Raw genomic sequence first — 16,244 nt, 5'->3', positions numbered from 1 at the left:
AAGGGGTACAATCAGATGGAAGGGACTTTTACGATACTGCCTGTAATGCCCCTTACATTCTAGATTCTTAGTTCTGCTTTGCTATCAGTATATTGTTATTTACAAAGCGTTGTGCCAATAAGCACTCAATAAAAAAAGCCCAGTTGAGAAACGAAACCTAAGGTAGATATCAAAGCTAGATGCTACGATTTCACATTATTACTTCTTCAATAGCAAGGCAATAGTATTTTAATTTATTTATTGTTACTATTTATATTTTTAGTGCTAGTTGTTATTTTTTTTTAGAAGCATTTATCCTGTTGCATAAGATGAACGAATGAGAATACGAAGTTTATCGCAGTACGAATCATTGTTTTCATAATTTTCTGAGTTAATATTTAATTCCTGGAACTGTATCATAACAAATATATTGCACTGAAAGGTTTAGAGAATCATATATAACTAGTCGAATTTTATAGATTGTAACCAAGAGAATTTTCAGATACGAGCAATTGCCTTTTCTGTCTATGCAGAGTACACGATCTTATTTGTGTTATTAACTTATATAGGTAGTAGATACTTAGTAGATATAATAATATAAGTAATGTATTTGTTTTTTAAACTATATAAGATATGTATTTGTTTATTTATCGTTAATTTTTAACCGGGAAAATATCTAAATCTCGTGTGTATGTATATATATGTATATAATAACCAGGATCTGTATATAAATGAAGTGTCTGCCACCACTATAATACATTTGTATGATCTGTCTATATTATGGAAGATGCCGCCCATAACGGTAGCCGTTATGGGTTTCGTCCCAAATACATTCAACTATATTAATATTAACTTATTATTAGTTTTAATAATAACTTCTGAGAAAACAACATATATGTGTTGTAATAGTTCTGCAAAGAGTGCAGCTCATATCGCAGAGTGTACGCAAGTTGCTACTTCATAATCTATATAACAGTACTCCACTTAAAAAGATAGTAGTAGAGAAGTATACAAATAAGAAAACGGAACGATTTGATTATCGTTTATTATGTTAATAACAGTTATTCCGACTCGTTAGAAATTAACTTCCGCCTCTCGAAGAGCGTCTGCTCTTCTGTTTGTATTGGCGCTCCGTTATGACGTAAGATGCCGAAGTCACTCACGATTGTATACACAGCTGTATGAAAGATTATAATTGGGGCAGTGTGGTGGTACAAGAAAATTTACGTCTCTCTCTATGTGAATGATAGTTTATTACTATTATTATCATTATTATTGTTACGATATAATAAAGTTGGTGCGGACCTATGTAAGTGAACCTGTGGACTCCAACAGTAAAAGTGGTAGCTTCGTTTAAACTGTGGACTGGAGCAGGATTATTTTGGTAGGTGGGAGGAATAAACCAGGACATCTTTTCATTCCGTATCGTTTAGTTACACGTCTGTAAACTGTCAAGAGCGAATAATGGGCAAAAATGATATAAGAATGCTCAGTTGAGTATCTAAATGTGTTTAGCTATTTCGTCTTGACTTCTGGTATGAATGTTTAGAACTTGTTGGGTCCATGATTGGCAAGGACAATCAGTCTCATTCTATCTGTGGCTAAAATATGCGATCGCAAATGTTGGGGGCCACAGATGGTCACTAGTACGCCGAAGTTTTATTGACTTGATAATCGGGCTCAGGAGCAAAAAGATAACCTATAGCAGGTCTTTCATGTTCATACATTTTAACATATTTCAATAAATGGTTATGAAGAAATTGAACCATATTAGCATTGTCTCGCCCTGTCTTTTTACCTGTTTCTTATTCTATCGGACCGTGTCATTATTATGTTTTATTTAATTAACATTGTGGTTAGTTAAATCAGTTGATTTACCTCTAATTGCAAATAAGCCTCTGCTGTTGAATTTGTTTAGCTTGCTCGCTTGCCATGTTAAGATCAAACCTTTAAATGCGGTCGATGTATTTCATAAAATCTATTTATTAAAAACTATAATAAATATACTATAAATAAGTGAGGCTCCGTCTATAGCCGTTGATAAGTACAGCAAATTATTGTTTGAGCTAAGGAATCAACAGTTGATACGCTACTGAAACAGCTCTGTCTAAAACAGTGAAGACGGTAGATTCATTTGGGCTTCAGTATCATAAAAGGGACCTTAATGTCAGTAAAAAAAGCGAGCTGTTTTCAATACTGGACACCGATTAATATGGGGTAAAATTCACTTCTGTTGGATTGAGATGAATTACCGGCGAGATAGTTCTTATTTAGTTTTTAAGGCTATAATGTCCATATATAGGAATCTATACAAATGTATTCGCTCACTATATTGTAAATTGCATATAAAATAAAAAACCCAAATGCTTAGTTCTTTAGTATGGAACTGGAGCACACAGTGAAGAACCGTGCCTCTCAGAGACCACCGTAATTGTCCACGGTTTAAATTCTGTGACAAATCCTCATATTTCTATTGTGCGTGACGACGGGGTTAGGGGCTATATCTTTGGAATGAATAATGGTTCTAGTTAAGTTTTGTTCCGTCAGACGGCGGATGGCCTAGCCGAGAACTTAGAGGCCATGTCTCTGTTTTATCGAGCTGTGCATTGGGATGGAATCGGAGCATCGGCCAATGGCGAATGGTGGTGCGACGTGTTTGGTCCGTACGATATTCCGTTAGATCCAATGACGCATCCGTCCACAGAGGCTTCCTCACACAGAGGAGTTGGCCCCTTTTTGATGCGACTGCAGAAGGGTACGCAAGGTCATTTTATGCTAGCATGCATCCGATGTCACCGAAAGAAGAACCCCTGCAGGGTGTACGCAGTGCTTAACCTTGATGGAAGCTTTGTACGAAGGTAAGTTCTATTTTGCATTACCATCACGTTAATCTATGGTTTCTTCAACTGCTTGGTGATTATCTGCAATTAATTACAGAGTTGTAGTTAACATCAATGCATATTAGTACGTCTATTCAACATATGCCAATTTGCCATTGTGACAGGGTTTACAGTATATCAAAGATAACGCAAAAATGTAATAAGAGATATGTCTGATAGATTTAATTACATTGCCCTGATGTGAATCGCTTATTGGAATATAAGTCTATCACTTAAAACTGTGTGTAGCAATTTGTTTTTCTAGTTTTGTAGTTCTAGTACAGATTTTTTCATTTTCGAGAAGCTGTTACAGCTCACTATATAAATATGTATATTAAGAGCTCGGTGAGCGGAGTATTTTTTCCATCCTCAAAAAACGCGTATATATATATATATATCATTACGAAGCTTCATGTCATTTGTATGGCTTAAACCTGAACGATTGCTTTTGCTATCCGATCAGACGTTTGTCTTGGTTTAAAGGCCAGACGGTTGTTTGTGGTTAAATGACGCCCGTAAAATTCTAGGCGGCATCTACATAATCACCTGCCCGAAGCACAACTTCCTACACCACTATCAGGGCATATGCAGTTACCTGCTCCGCCAACCTTCGAGGAGGTGGTTTCCATTGTGCTACCACCTATAAGTCGAGGTCCGCGCCAGGACGTGTTGGAAGATTTCGATACGAAACTATCAACTTGGGACCCGAATACCCAACAAATGGTCGAGTAAGTGCTAGCGGTTATCCGATGGGACAGTGCATCAACGTTGAAATTAGTCTTGCCGACTTTTGCTCATTTTCCACTCAGCTTTCCACATAAAGATTTTCTGTCTTTTCTACCAGGATATTTAAGAACGTTTTTTTATCTGATTTTTTTCATACAGAACCCAAATCACATTGGAAAACAGTGGGAATATTGCAAAAGGTGCCCGGATTGAGATTATCGATGGCAAGAAAGGTAAGCGTATAGACTTCTTTACAGATGAATAATCTGTTGTTAGTTTGGAATAACGGCGGCAAAATAAATTATTGTAATAGGTTTTCCAGTAGATTTTCTGAGGTGGAGCAATTTATTGATCTGTCAAACTTTGTAAAAATTTTAGTACGTCTTTCTTTGATAAGCGAATGTATAAAATGATTGGCTTCTTTAACTCATTTAAGTACACACAAAAGATCGCTTTGACATTTGACAATCTCATTTCAAGCAAGTTCGACGACTTTCAAGACTGAGTATGAGCAATCCATTTCTGAATATATTTATGCATACGGTGTTTAACTTCGACCGTCAGAAGTGTAAGGCCATGTTAAAGCTGTTTCTCTTCGGAAGCTAACAGAGATCTATTCGATTTTAATTATATGTAAGAGGATGGCCATCTGATACCCTTCTAGGAGTTGATACGTTTCTTGGTGAGCAATGTGTTCTGCACTGTTTTGACTTGCTAATATTCGACTAAAGATATTGTAGCATCAGAAAACGCCTTGGATTAGTTTTTAGTCAGACGCACACAACCCAAATATTTATATAAGGATTGCTATTTATTAGGCACACTCAGCAGAGTCCGATCGTTTCTCGAATGTGCTCCTGACTAAACCGCACCAGCGACTGCGAGCCGCAAGGTTTTTAGATTTATGCACAACTCCAATTGCGTTGCAACACGAATGCTATCATCAGCCAACATAGGATATATTCAACAGTTCTACGATATGTATCTCAACACTTTGCTTAACGAATGCATATTAAACGCGTCAGCCTCAACAAAACGAATGGGAATAGCTTCGCCTTAAAAGGTGAAGTAAATTTTCGGGTTGCTAGTGGCCTTTTTCCATTTTTTTTAACCAATATTTGCTTTTTCTCAGTCTTCTACTGCCCGGTGCCAACGTGCAATTACACCTTCGGGAACACGCAAGCGGTTCATATTCACATGAGCGTTCATGTCAGAGGTCGGCGAATGGCCAGTGTACAAGCGAGCGAAAGGTTGTGCCCGTTATGCCGCATCGATATGGGCAGTCACGAGATTCTAGTTAGGCATATCGTTGACGACCATGATACTCGGCTTGAGTGCACAGAGTACGTACAATACTGTTCTATCAATATCACTCTATATTCGTCATAAGCTGAGTATCGATTTACTTTGCTTATATTTTACTGCCGATGATATCGCAAAGTATTATAAACATATATATATCGCACGAATGAAGCTTTACAGCCCCCAAATTAATAGTCATTCGTATGAGAAGAACCATATACTACTTGATTAACTAAAGCGCAAATACTTGTGACTAGGCGATTCCGCAAAACTGTCTTTGAATTTCTATTATTTTATCATCACAATATTCTAGGCATGAATTCGAAACGATGGACGACTTCAAAAATTGGAAGTCGCGCACAGAGCAGGAAGATATGGCAACGTTCACAAATATCGGGCATCGGCGAAGCGGCGTGTACAATTGCTGTCGCACAGGACGCAAATTGACACAGGATGAGTACAGTATGCACACGGCCTACCGAAAACGACTCGGTGTAGAATGTCCAGCGGCCATGTTTGTCACGGAAGTTGGTAACAGAGTCAGTGTGATCTATTGGCGTACACACATTGGTCACACTCCGAATATTCTTGACGTCAAGTAAGTTATTGGTTAGTCAACGCTGATAGCGAACTTTCATTGATTAGTAGATTTATGCTTTTTTACAATTGACGGTTGGATTAATCTTATACATACATGTGAATAGATGGCAAGGTGACCGCTATTGTGTACTTCTAAATTAATCAAATACATGAGCTGGCCGTTGTATTATTTTCAGAGTGTCGGATGAACAACGCCACTTTATCATGGAGTTGCTTAAAAAGGGCTATAAGCGACGGGCGATCGTCGCAGAAGCTGCCAAAAAATATTTTGGTCAACCGCTGAGTCGAAGTTTCATCCTCGACCTTAAAACACTTAACCAGCTGTGCAATGTGCATAGGAAGTTCAGTGATAAACGCTGTACGATCGACGTGCCTTATGTAAGTACTGGAAAGTTAAAGGACGAATAAAATCGTTGCTGATACGTATTAGGCTTTTTCGCACCGTAATGCTCTATTACTACACTGGAGCGGTACTAGTTAGGCTGAAGTGCTTCAATGAAGAGTCTGTAGAAATGTCGACTTTAAAGAGCACGATATTTTACATTCTTTCTTGGGAGAATCTTTCAAATTCTTTTACGAACCCTTATTTGAATTTTTTGTATGTGATGCGCGTATATCTACAGCTTCCATGCCTATACAGAGCGAAAAGTTTCATAAACCTAATGACTACTGTGCTTGTACTAGGTGTGAGCATTTTTGTGATACGAGTCGTGCTCTTGGCTGGCTAGAAGTTCAATCTCTGAGCAGTCTAGCTTAACAACATATCGAAGAATAGCAGTTAAATTGTTTATAATGTAATACTTGCTAGTTCGTAACTAATTCTATGAATCGTATGTGGATTACCTCCGGAATCATCTAATAACAGTAGTTTTAGCCGAGCTCGTAAGGCCGTCATGCGTATAGTTTAGCCTGTGAAGTTTATCATGCCAAGTTGTTATAATTATATGTATATATATATTTCAAGTATTTGAACGCTAGCTGACAAAAGTAGATAAATTTTATTTACTGAGATGCAGATGTCGGAAAAGGGCTACAACAGTGACTATCTACGGGTGCGTCTAGTGCGCAGAGTTCGTGAATGCCTGGAATTATTGGCTCAGCCTGATGACGAGAGTCACCGAACGGCGGAATCAGAGCGAGTCAAACATAAGATTGATGTAAGGAAAAGCTAAAGGAAAACCTAGCTTCTAGTAAAAAAGGTTACATTTGAAATAATTTTCACCTAGCACAGGTCACACGAAAACGATGCGCTTTTTATAGCAATTACAAGCTTGCTGAGAATTTTCAATTTGGGTGAAGCGATAGATAATACAATCATTTTTTATTTACATGTATTACATTTAGGCAGAGTTTAGTCATGTGGTAAGGCATGAAGTCACGGGCCATGTGCATGTTTATCGGCGAACGCTACAATCAGACGGAGCCGAAAGTAACGTCGTCTTTCCGAGAAAAGCTCCACATGAAAGCTGCGAAAAACGCTGCGAGGACTGCCGAGTGTGCGTACATAGGTAGGTTTGTTAAATGCTTCTTTTCAACTCGATTAATACTATATGCTTATCTCAAGCATTTTAAAATATCAGAAAAAGCGTATGACCTTGAAGAGCGATTGATTTCGCGAAGTATGCTCGTGTCATAGAGAGGCGTTAACTAAATAAATTGCGTTTCTATAGATATGGCTGCACTTGTAAGAAGTTTATGCTCGAGGATCATATGTGTCCACACGTCCATCTGGTGGCGAGCAAGGAGGGAAGCCCTGGACCGTCGTGGGTAGATCCAACTCTTCAGGAGGACACTGTTGGACTGCAAGAGGCCTTGCGACGATTACAGCGTGTCAATCATCGAGAACGCCTTAAGACACTTCGGCCTCGTATTGATGAGGTGATAACTCTTCTCCAGGTATGTCGCTGTGATGACTTTTACTAGTAATTATTATTCCATAATAATCGTTGTGCGAAAGTTGCTACAAGAACTGACAAAGCCAAGTTTGATAATTTGAGCGTCCTATGACATGTGACTTTGGCTTAATTATTGCAGGGGGAGCTAAATGTCAATCTAGATCAATTGGATGAGTTTTTAAGTAGCGGTCTAATGCTTCTACGAACATCTCGTCCACGGCAACCGACTAGAGATGATGAGGCCGGGGAAACTCAGCCTTTAGCACCAAAAGAGCTATTTCGCTTGGTGCGAGATCGCCACCCCGATTATACGGCCTTACAGTTCACAGATATGCCCCAAAAGGTACACACAAAACAGAGTAAAGTTCGTCGAATATCTTTTTTCTGTTACCTTTCTCGATTTTGTAACATTAGTCTATTTTCTTTTCTTGCCTGATTACTTTGTGGATAACGTTTTCTTAGTTGTTTACTGAAAGAATGCTCAATGACCGTGTAGCAATACTCAAATTGATTTCGTTCATTTCGAAGTAAGAATAAGAATTGGTATGATTTCCTTTGGTCAATGTTGCATTTATTTTACGAAGCACAATTAGGTCACTATAATCGATTCGGTTACTCTATTTGTTACAGTGGAAGTCGGGCACGATCAATGTCGACAAAATGTTGGCCTTAGCTGATGAACGGGTTGCAGCAATAAACTCTGAGGACCAACAGGAAGCCTGCAGGAACGAAGTATGGGATTTTCCTATGGACGAAGTGCATATCAAAATTGAGCCATTGAGTCAAACAAAAGCAGTGGCCATTAAGACAAGCGCAAAATATGGTGGACTTATTCATGATTGCCACGGTCATCTTAATTCCGACGGTCTAACGAAGGGAATGGTTAAACGAGCAAGACGTAGTTTCCAATACCGTGTCAACAATGAAAAGATAAATCCGCAGCCAGCCATTAATCCAGCTCTAAAAAGCGACTCGCTAAAACGCAATAGCGAACAGCTGAAACGGCTGAAAAAAGCCAAACAAATTCTGGCCACTAAAGGCCCAAAATCAGAACGTTCTCCAGGGTCTACACTAATGTCAAGACTATCAACTAAGGCTCGTCGGCGCTGGGGACTACGGCGAGCCCCGTGGATCGAGCTACCTAATTCTGCACCTTTGTTATCAGAGCAGTCGACCGGTACTTTAATCGTATCTCAGTCGCCACCTCAAGTAGGTATTTCTTTAACCAAAATTGTTACCGACTCACCAAGAGATCTTGCAGGACAAAAAAGACACGATTCGGTGGTTGTTGCACTCCCATCTGAAATAGGAACAACAAAATCGACGAAGTCCAATGGGAACGAAAAGAGAATGTCTCAAAAGGTGAAGATGCCCGTCATGGTTAACATTCAGTACGCAACGTCCAACCACCAAATCAAGCAGCGAGTTGCCGATGTCTCTCAGCAGATTAAGGTACCCCTCAATGCCACGACGCCCTCAACGCAGACAGGGATCTCAAGACAGGCCTCCGGCAAAGTACCATTCACCGTTAGGGCACAACGTGCCGCCCAGATTCAGAGTGAAAGCTCAAGAAAAACTAAGGCTACGACAAGGCCAAATACGACACCAGCGGCGAAGATTTTGGTGCTAAGCCAAAGCTGTAAGGAACTTCCACACAAAACTGAAGATCAAACACCCACAATTGTCCAAGTGAATTCGCTGCCAAAGCACAATACAGCAGTGAAACCTTTCGCCGTCGTTGAAAAGATCCAGGTCACTACCAATGGACCGGTAAAACCGTCAGCAGAACAGGAACTGATGCTACTGGATACAAGCTATAGCCCAGTGAATATTGGCCAACGGTCATTTATCGTTGAAGACGGCGTGCAAATTGAATTATCCTAACTTTATTTCGACTTAAATATTTTCTCATAGCCGAAATGGTTGTTTGCCAGTAATGCAAATGCATAGAAGATACCAGATAGAAGATATATTGCAGTTCTATCATTACGATTTGATTCGACTAGAAACAGCTGTTACAGACTGTGCAGTATCAATTGCAAATATGTAATACCATGTGCCTGTATTTATTGTATACGCTTTGTTAGAAAAGGATGAGGATCTTATAACTGCTAAATAAATATACCGTGTAGTGGCATGTTAAAAAGAGAGATAACACGAGAAAGAAAGATGCATATACATGAAAAAAAAATTCTATGGTTTAAGCATCGTTGGCCTTTTTGCTAATCCATGTTCACTGTTTTTTCATGACGAAACGGCTTAGACAGGTTAAAATACACTGTGCTTCTTTTTGTGAAATTATACTAAGTACTATAAATTTTTAGGTCATTAATATACTATATTCTCGATGGCCCGGATCTTTCCAGATTTCTCTCCGGATTCTCGAAGGTTAGGCTTGTTTTCGTAAGAAATTATTAATGTAAGCGCATTTGTGCCACGAGGTGACGTATATAACTACATTACTGTATGTTGTTCAGATAATGTTCGTGTATTACGACCAAACGAAGCGGCTGAATTAGATAATCCAAGGTTACGTCCTTTAGTCTAAAGAGTTATTATTACGAAAATTATAGTAACTTATTTTACTAACAAATATATAAGTGCAAGCTCGCATCAATAAGATTGATCATTTTAATATTTTTAAATTGACAGGCCGTTACAGACCCAATCAGCTACCCTGCGGTCGATTAAAAATTGCAGATTTCTGGTGCCGCTTTAGATACAGAGACCGAACATTTTAAGGATTTAGTTACCGGTCGCATCGAACGACGGCTGCTAAAAGTCTACTGCGTACGATGTTTTAAGGTTTCAAAGGATTCAAACGGCCCAAGCGCGGTAGGGCTACGAAGCCGGCTTCCACTTCAGTAGTTAGGATTGTCGAACGACAGGTGGTGAGTAGTGGATGATCTAGACACCAGAATGTGCGAAAGAGAACACACGAACTACGAAAAGAAGACACATATATAGGATAATCCCAAACGTCAGCAGAAAGTGGCACCGAGGAATCGAAGAATAGTCGGAATCTGAGGAAGTAGATCGGTGGTCAAGTGGGCCGATTCAGTCATGCTGCTCGGGACGCTCGGTTCAGAACAGCTGAATTTTACATCAGCCTACGCTTGTAAGAACTGCGGCGTTATTTGTGCGTATGGAAACGGTTGGAAAAACCTGCTTGTACCCGTGATGGTGCAGTGTTGAGATATTCGCTTATGAATTTTAAAAATATAGGACGATGTCTTAATTCTAAGTTCGAGACCGGGAATTGACACAGCTCTTTATCTGAGCAATAAAGAAAGGCTATAGATCTAATATAGCTCCATTTGTTAACTATTTTCAAATTGTTCATTTAGGGCCCTCCTATTTTGACAATTACGGAACCAGTGGTGGGGAAAGTTACTGTTTTTGAATTTGCCGAGCCGTGTGTAGCAAACGGCCTACATACATATTGTCTGCTACATGAAAAACGTGTTTTTTAGAATACCTGAGGGATGTGCCCTACGAGCGAGGCTTTTGAGACTATGACGCGGTTTGGGTTCAAACCCGACAGACATACGTTATTTTGTGGAGGTCCAGCGAAATCACTGCAGTTCTGGAAAAAAAAAAACTCAAAAACTTTTACAAGTTTCATGTTGTATTAACTACACAGGATATCAGACGACGAATACAAACCTGTATGGATACCTATGACGACTGCAAGCAAACGCTACAAGTCAAATTTTACAATCCGTACAATAATTAGTGTTACTTTACATGTGACTTTACAAAATTGTGTTACTTTAGACTAACGTATTTTAAAAATAGGAACTTATGCAAATTTTTAAAAGAAACAACTTCACGGTTAGCTTAGAAGAAAATATGAGATCTACTGTGCCTCCTAAAAATTATTACGAGCAACCCAAATTAATTTTTACTATAGTAGAAAATGATTGGAAAGATTGCTTGAAGAGCTACATTTTAGAAAACAGCGTTATCCAGCAGCACCTGGGGTTCCAAAATAAATGGAGGAGATTCCGTAAGGAAGTGCAGATTTTCAAAGCAGATTCAAGCCCTATATTGACCTTGACGCTATAGTTATGATTTTGATGAAGAAACGATTGAAAGGTGTCGCGCCTAATTTCTTTAAGCGACCAATTGCAGTGTGTTTCTGCGTGTATTTCAGATCGATTAATCAGCAGCCAGCGAACCGGCCGCTGACAAGCAGGCGCTACTTTATGTGACATGACGGTATTTATTTAAAGCACTGGTGTGTAGCGAGATTCCTTTGAGGTCCGTCGTTCGGTCTAATAAAACGAAGCTACCCCGAAGCAACTACTTGGGGAAAGGATTTTCGTCAAAAACTTATCTGCCAGGTCTGCGGTGTGACTGATGAGAACCATGGCAGCAATTTGAAGGACGAAAGCAAAAAAAAACGATGGAAATATCTGTCCAGCCGTTGCCTATACTTGAGAAAGTGCAACACCGTATCGCAGGTACCAGTCTCTGGCGCAGGCGCAGTCCAAGAGCACAAGTAAAAATAGTTAACTGAAGTTAAAATTAGTTAAAATTTCGGATGACATTTGTAGGTCATCACGGACCGCCATAACAAAAAAAACATTGTGAAAGTGCTTGTTTGAATGCTTGGCTTACAACCTATGCCTATTACACTATTACAGTTCGTCAGCAAGAACTACATGGAACAGCAGCACAAATTACTATTTATGAATACATAAATTTACGCACACCATCAAGCCAAAGATAGCATTCACCGTTATTAGGGATATAGACCAGCTCATGGACAGATCGGACAGCTGCTGAGCTTTGCAAGGGACTCTCAACTATGGCTGCGTAGAAACGGACAATACGTTTGTGATTTGTGTCAAAAAAGTCTAACACATTGAGTCAATGGTGGAACATTACAAGATAAATAGAAAGACACTAATATATGCGTCTCTTTGGTAAAATTTGAGAATGTTTTTCATTGTGAAAACACGTAATCCAGCAACTCCCTAATAGTTTTTGCTCATAACGATGTCGCTATATTTAATTTAAAAGTTGATGGAATTTTGATGTAGGCCTGGTTTCACCTTTCGGTCGCTACGTGTTTTCTAAAAAATGCTAATCGATTAGTTCGAAATATATTTGTTTGATATTATTTGCTATTAGTCGGTATATTAGTCGGTTCTAACGAACTTAGACGGGACAGTTACGTAATAACAAAATAATGGGAAAAATCATGATAGTGCTGATATCAATCATCGTCTGTTGTAGCCAATCAGTTAGTTAATCAAACAAAAATGGTTCCTTGGTTTTCACCAAGGATTGGTTTAGCAGTTAGTGTTCAGGTGTTTTTCCCGATTCCGTTTTAGGAAATCCACACGCAATGCGAAATAGTAAGTAATATACTGAGGATTAGATACGGAATAATTCAAGCAGTCTATCAGTGTTAAAAAAGAACACAACGATGGGATGTAATTTAACTGAGAAAAACATTATAACATTGAATATTCAGTAATTATGAATATATCGCAGATATATCGTTTTCTATTTTATCAGCATACGACGAAAAGTAGTTAAAAAAAAAAGTTAGGATTCCGAGAGAACCCACTGAAAGAGTTAAACTTAATACAATGCCAGAACAACGCAGGTTTATGGCTATATTATATTTGCTTCCGATTTACCTTATGATGTTAATAGAAACGGACCAGGACAACAAGAAATAATCTGGCCCAGAGTAGTGGATAGACCTTTGGTGAAGAAGAATGACTATATTTTTCAATGGACGTCATTAACGGTGGTGCACGCTAAGACGGCAGATTTCATAAATTAATATGAAAACAAGATTTGGTCAGCGTAATGAGCTTAATATGTATATACCTACATAGAGCTGAAATATGTATGTACATACGTTTCGTAATCTATTTCTAACGCCCATTTTCAGGCTGGAATTGTATTGAGCATTTACGTTAGCTTACCAGTTATCAAATTATCGTCGATTAGATATTTAATTTCAGTTAATAGTTGTGTTATATGAAATAGACGGCTTTTTGCAAAAGTAGGACTACCTGAAGAATTAGACCAAATCGACAATGTGGACAAACCATGACTATTAAACTGCGAACTTAGTGCGATTTTTGTTTGTCCTAACAAGTTCTTTAACAGTTAACACTATCTCATCACGTAATCACGAAAACGTACTCATTAATTAACCAGTTATGAATTCTGAGTATCCTCGTGCTGTTTCGACATTGAACCGCTTAGTCTGACTTAAACTCTAGCACCGCAAAGGACGAAGCGTTTCGAAACAGTATTGTTAACAGGCGTACATTTGAATCATAACGTTGATATGTTATCATAATTGCTATTACTACAGGCTAGTTCTTAATTTTGTAACTCAAATGAAAATTATTTTATCTTTGCATTGCCAACCCAATGACAACAAGATGAACGTTTGTGCTCAGCAGTTTCCGCTCTAATGACCCATCAAAAGTAAATTCAATTCTTGATTTCAACGACAGCTAGGCCCGCCATCACAACTGTTGCTCTAGTCACTGTGAATAGCGGCGCTGCTGCAGACAAACAAACTTCGTTTTTTGTCGTAACCCGTTCATCTCAATTCGAAATTGTGCCAGTATAGCTTACTCTTAACGTAGGTAATACTGAATGACGGTATTATACAAGAAATCGTAACAGAGGATCAGTTGACAGCTTAGCAAAAAGCAACTGGATAAACTGATGAGACTGATAAGATTCCACTGATCATATCAAATTTCCAAAAAAAGAAGGAGACAAAAGCCAAAATTAGACACCTGTATTTGTGGGCAAGACAAATGCTCTACTTGACTTCAGCGCCGTTCTGTGTTGTACCTCAACACACGTAGAATTTCCCTTGTTTTTCAATTCAGTACCGTAGGGAACAAATGGAAGGTGCTATTATGATTTGCTCCTCTTTGGCGAGCCTTTATCTGCCTATTTGTATCCTTTTTTAGTTTTTGCTATACGTTGCGGCCAGTCTGACGAGTGCAAGCTTATCCCAACAAACCGGAATCAAAGTCAATTTCAGCTCTATCAGTAAGGGTTCTAAAGCTAAGCTACATTCCGTAATAACTTTTACCAATAACAACAACTTATGCAAAACAAAGCAATAATGTTATTCAAAGGCTGAATTGTTTAATTTATACGTATATTGTGAAACGGGTGGCACTTTTCAAGGGATCGGGATATTTCTTAACACCGAAGATTTCCCTCCCACCCATTGAGGTCTAAATAAATTTTGTTGCTTCTAAACATTGCTGCTTCAGATGTGGCAGAGTGTCGTAGACCGACTCATTTTAGCACGAATTAAGGCGTGTCTAGATTCGCTTCTAGACTCAAGAATTTTCCTATTGTTAAGTCTGTACTGTTTCTCCGATGACTGGCCCTGGTCTGCTAACCGTTGTTTAATCTCGTTTCACCAAGAGTATCATGTTCATTGGCCATATCGGTTTCAAACCTGGACAGTTTCCCGTGCCTTTTTGCGTGGCAAGCAAGTACATCACCAGTGCAGCACCATAGCAGAGACCATCTCCTGCAGTCCAAGCGACTCCCACTAAAGTCTTGAAAATGCAAAATGTCATCGATATTTACGACCAAAATTTACAGGCGATCTTGCGCGATGTGGTGTTTTACACTAAAATGTTTTCAAATATTGTGTCAACACTTGTAAAGTACGTTGCACGTTTCTTCGTTGACACAAACTATAACACGTTTAGCTCATTCAACGAATGCTAATTATGAATCATTCACAGCGCAATGTAAGCTAAAAGGTCGATTTTATCATGTACCGTAAGTTTTTCTGTCCATTGCAATTATATTTTCGTTGTTCTATATGTTCGGCACATTTACATATGCCACTAGATTGAAGAGCTAACATTTGTTTCATGTTGTTTGCGTTTCACACGAGTGTTAAGTCGGTTCTATCATCAAACATCGAAGAAGCTTCGACATATCCATTGATGAGAGCAATTAGTAACAGCCGACATCAGCTGATTTATGATTCGTTTATCGGCAAGGACAATGATCAGATCTAGGGTGATGTCTCTGTGGTGCTAAAATTATCTTCTTTTCATTAATCGGTTTCAGTGCTTTCTAATAATGTTCTCAGCTGGTTAATACCACAAAATGGTAGTAAAAGTAGCAGCATGGAAGACAAACGTAAGAGTCAAATCGATAAACAGGTCCCTAAATCAAAGTAGAAATTTACATGCTATCTAATTATGACGTTGAAAAATTAACGTTTTTCTCTAATGGATCTTGTAGTCGTTTTTTTTTCTTTATTTATTCTTATTTCAGGAGCCCTTCAAAAGCTAGCAGAGGGAAGGTAATTATATTGCTTTCTTGCTGGCTGGTCTTGATAAAAGGAGAATTTGCTATGCAGAATGTTTTTGTTAGATGATACCAATGACACTTGATTATAATTCTATGCTGATGTATACAATTGTCACGCGTTACCAGTTATCTAACTAGAATTATAAATAAATTACTATGTGATATTCTACTATTTTTAACAACCCGCCTAATTTGGCTCACATTTTGGTACGGTCAATAGCTAATACGATACCGCAATTCAAGCTGATACTTGCTCGGACCAAAAAAGCTTGCACCAAAACCTGGCTCAGTGCTGCCGGCGACAAAACTTCGCATTGATCACGGTCAAATTTATTCGTTATTAGCCAGATGTTTCGGTCGCTTTAAAAGCAGTTACTTGTGCTTTTGTTTAGGTGTATCTAAAAAAAAGAAGCCACTACGGGATAATGGATAGGACTACACTGTCTCATTTGATTGCACTTCCATGGAGATGTCTGGAGAGCTTACTTATGTAAAAAAGTCTATGTGCCTATTAATATAATGG

The 16,244-nt window shown here is 38.7% G+C and overlaps 1 protein-coding gene and 1 long non-coding RNA gene across 16 annotated transcripts; one reads left to right on the top strand and one right to left on the bottom strand.

Moving 5' to 3' along the window:
• Window positions 1–998: 998 nt before the first annotated feature.
• Window positions 999–14,925, bottom strand: LOC147757976 (uncharacterized). Its single transcript, XR_015322152.1, has 2 exons — window positions 14,788–14,925; window positions 999–2,900 (listed from the first exon to the last, which is right to left on the bottom strand). It is a non-coding gene; the product is annotated as an uncharacterized LOC147757976 (long non-coding RNA).
• On the top strand, window positions 2,560–12,298 carry LOC111245190 (uncharacterized). 15 transcript variants are annotated; one of them, XR_015322144.1, is made up of 14 exons: window positions 2,560–2,837; window positions 3,386–3,586; window positions 3,744–3,817; window positions 4,717–4,927; window positions 5,200–5,484; window positions 5,663–5,864; window positions 6,503–6,643; window positions 6,831–6,994; window positions 7,157–7,382; window positions 7,521–7,724; window positions 8,012–8,590; window positions 9,748–9,769; window positions 10,187–10,499; window positions 11,538–12,298. XR_015322144.1 is itself a non-coding variant. In XM_086981400.1 (14 exons), the coding sequence occupies exons 1-14, from the start codon at window positions 2,560–2,562 to the stop codon at window positions 11,544–11,546; spliced, it is 2,682 nt and encodes an 893-aa protein (XP_086837526.1). In that variant the 3' UTR covers window positions 11,547–12,298. The 15 variants fall into 15 exon arrangements, 10 of the variants coding, with proteins under 10 accessions (XP_086837526.1, XP_022648918.1, XP_022648922.1 ...); XR_015322148.1 differs by having other exon boundaries at window positions 9,748–9,800; XR_015322146.1 differs by having other exon boundaries at window positions 9,706–9,800; window positions 10,187–10,272.
• Window positions 14,926–16,244: the final 1,319 nt, after the last annotated feature.

This window comes from Varroa destructor, unplaced genomic scaffold, assembly GCF_002443255.2.
Source record: "Varroa destructor unplaced genomic scaffold, Vdes_3.0 BEIS01000002.1, whole genome shotgun sequence".
Taxonomy (NCBI): domain Eukaryota; kingdom Metazoa; phylum Arthropoda; class Arachnida; order Mesostigmata; family Varroidae; genus Varroa; species Varroa destructor.
This window is presented reverse-complemented; position numbering and strand designations above follow the sequence as displayed.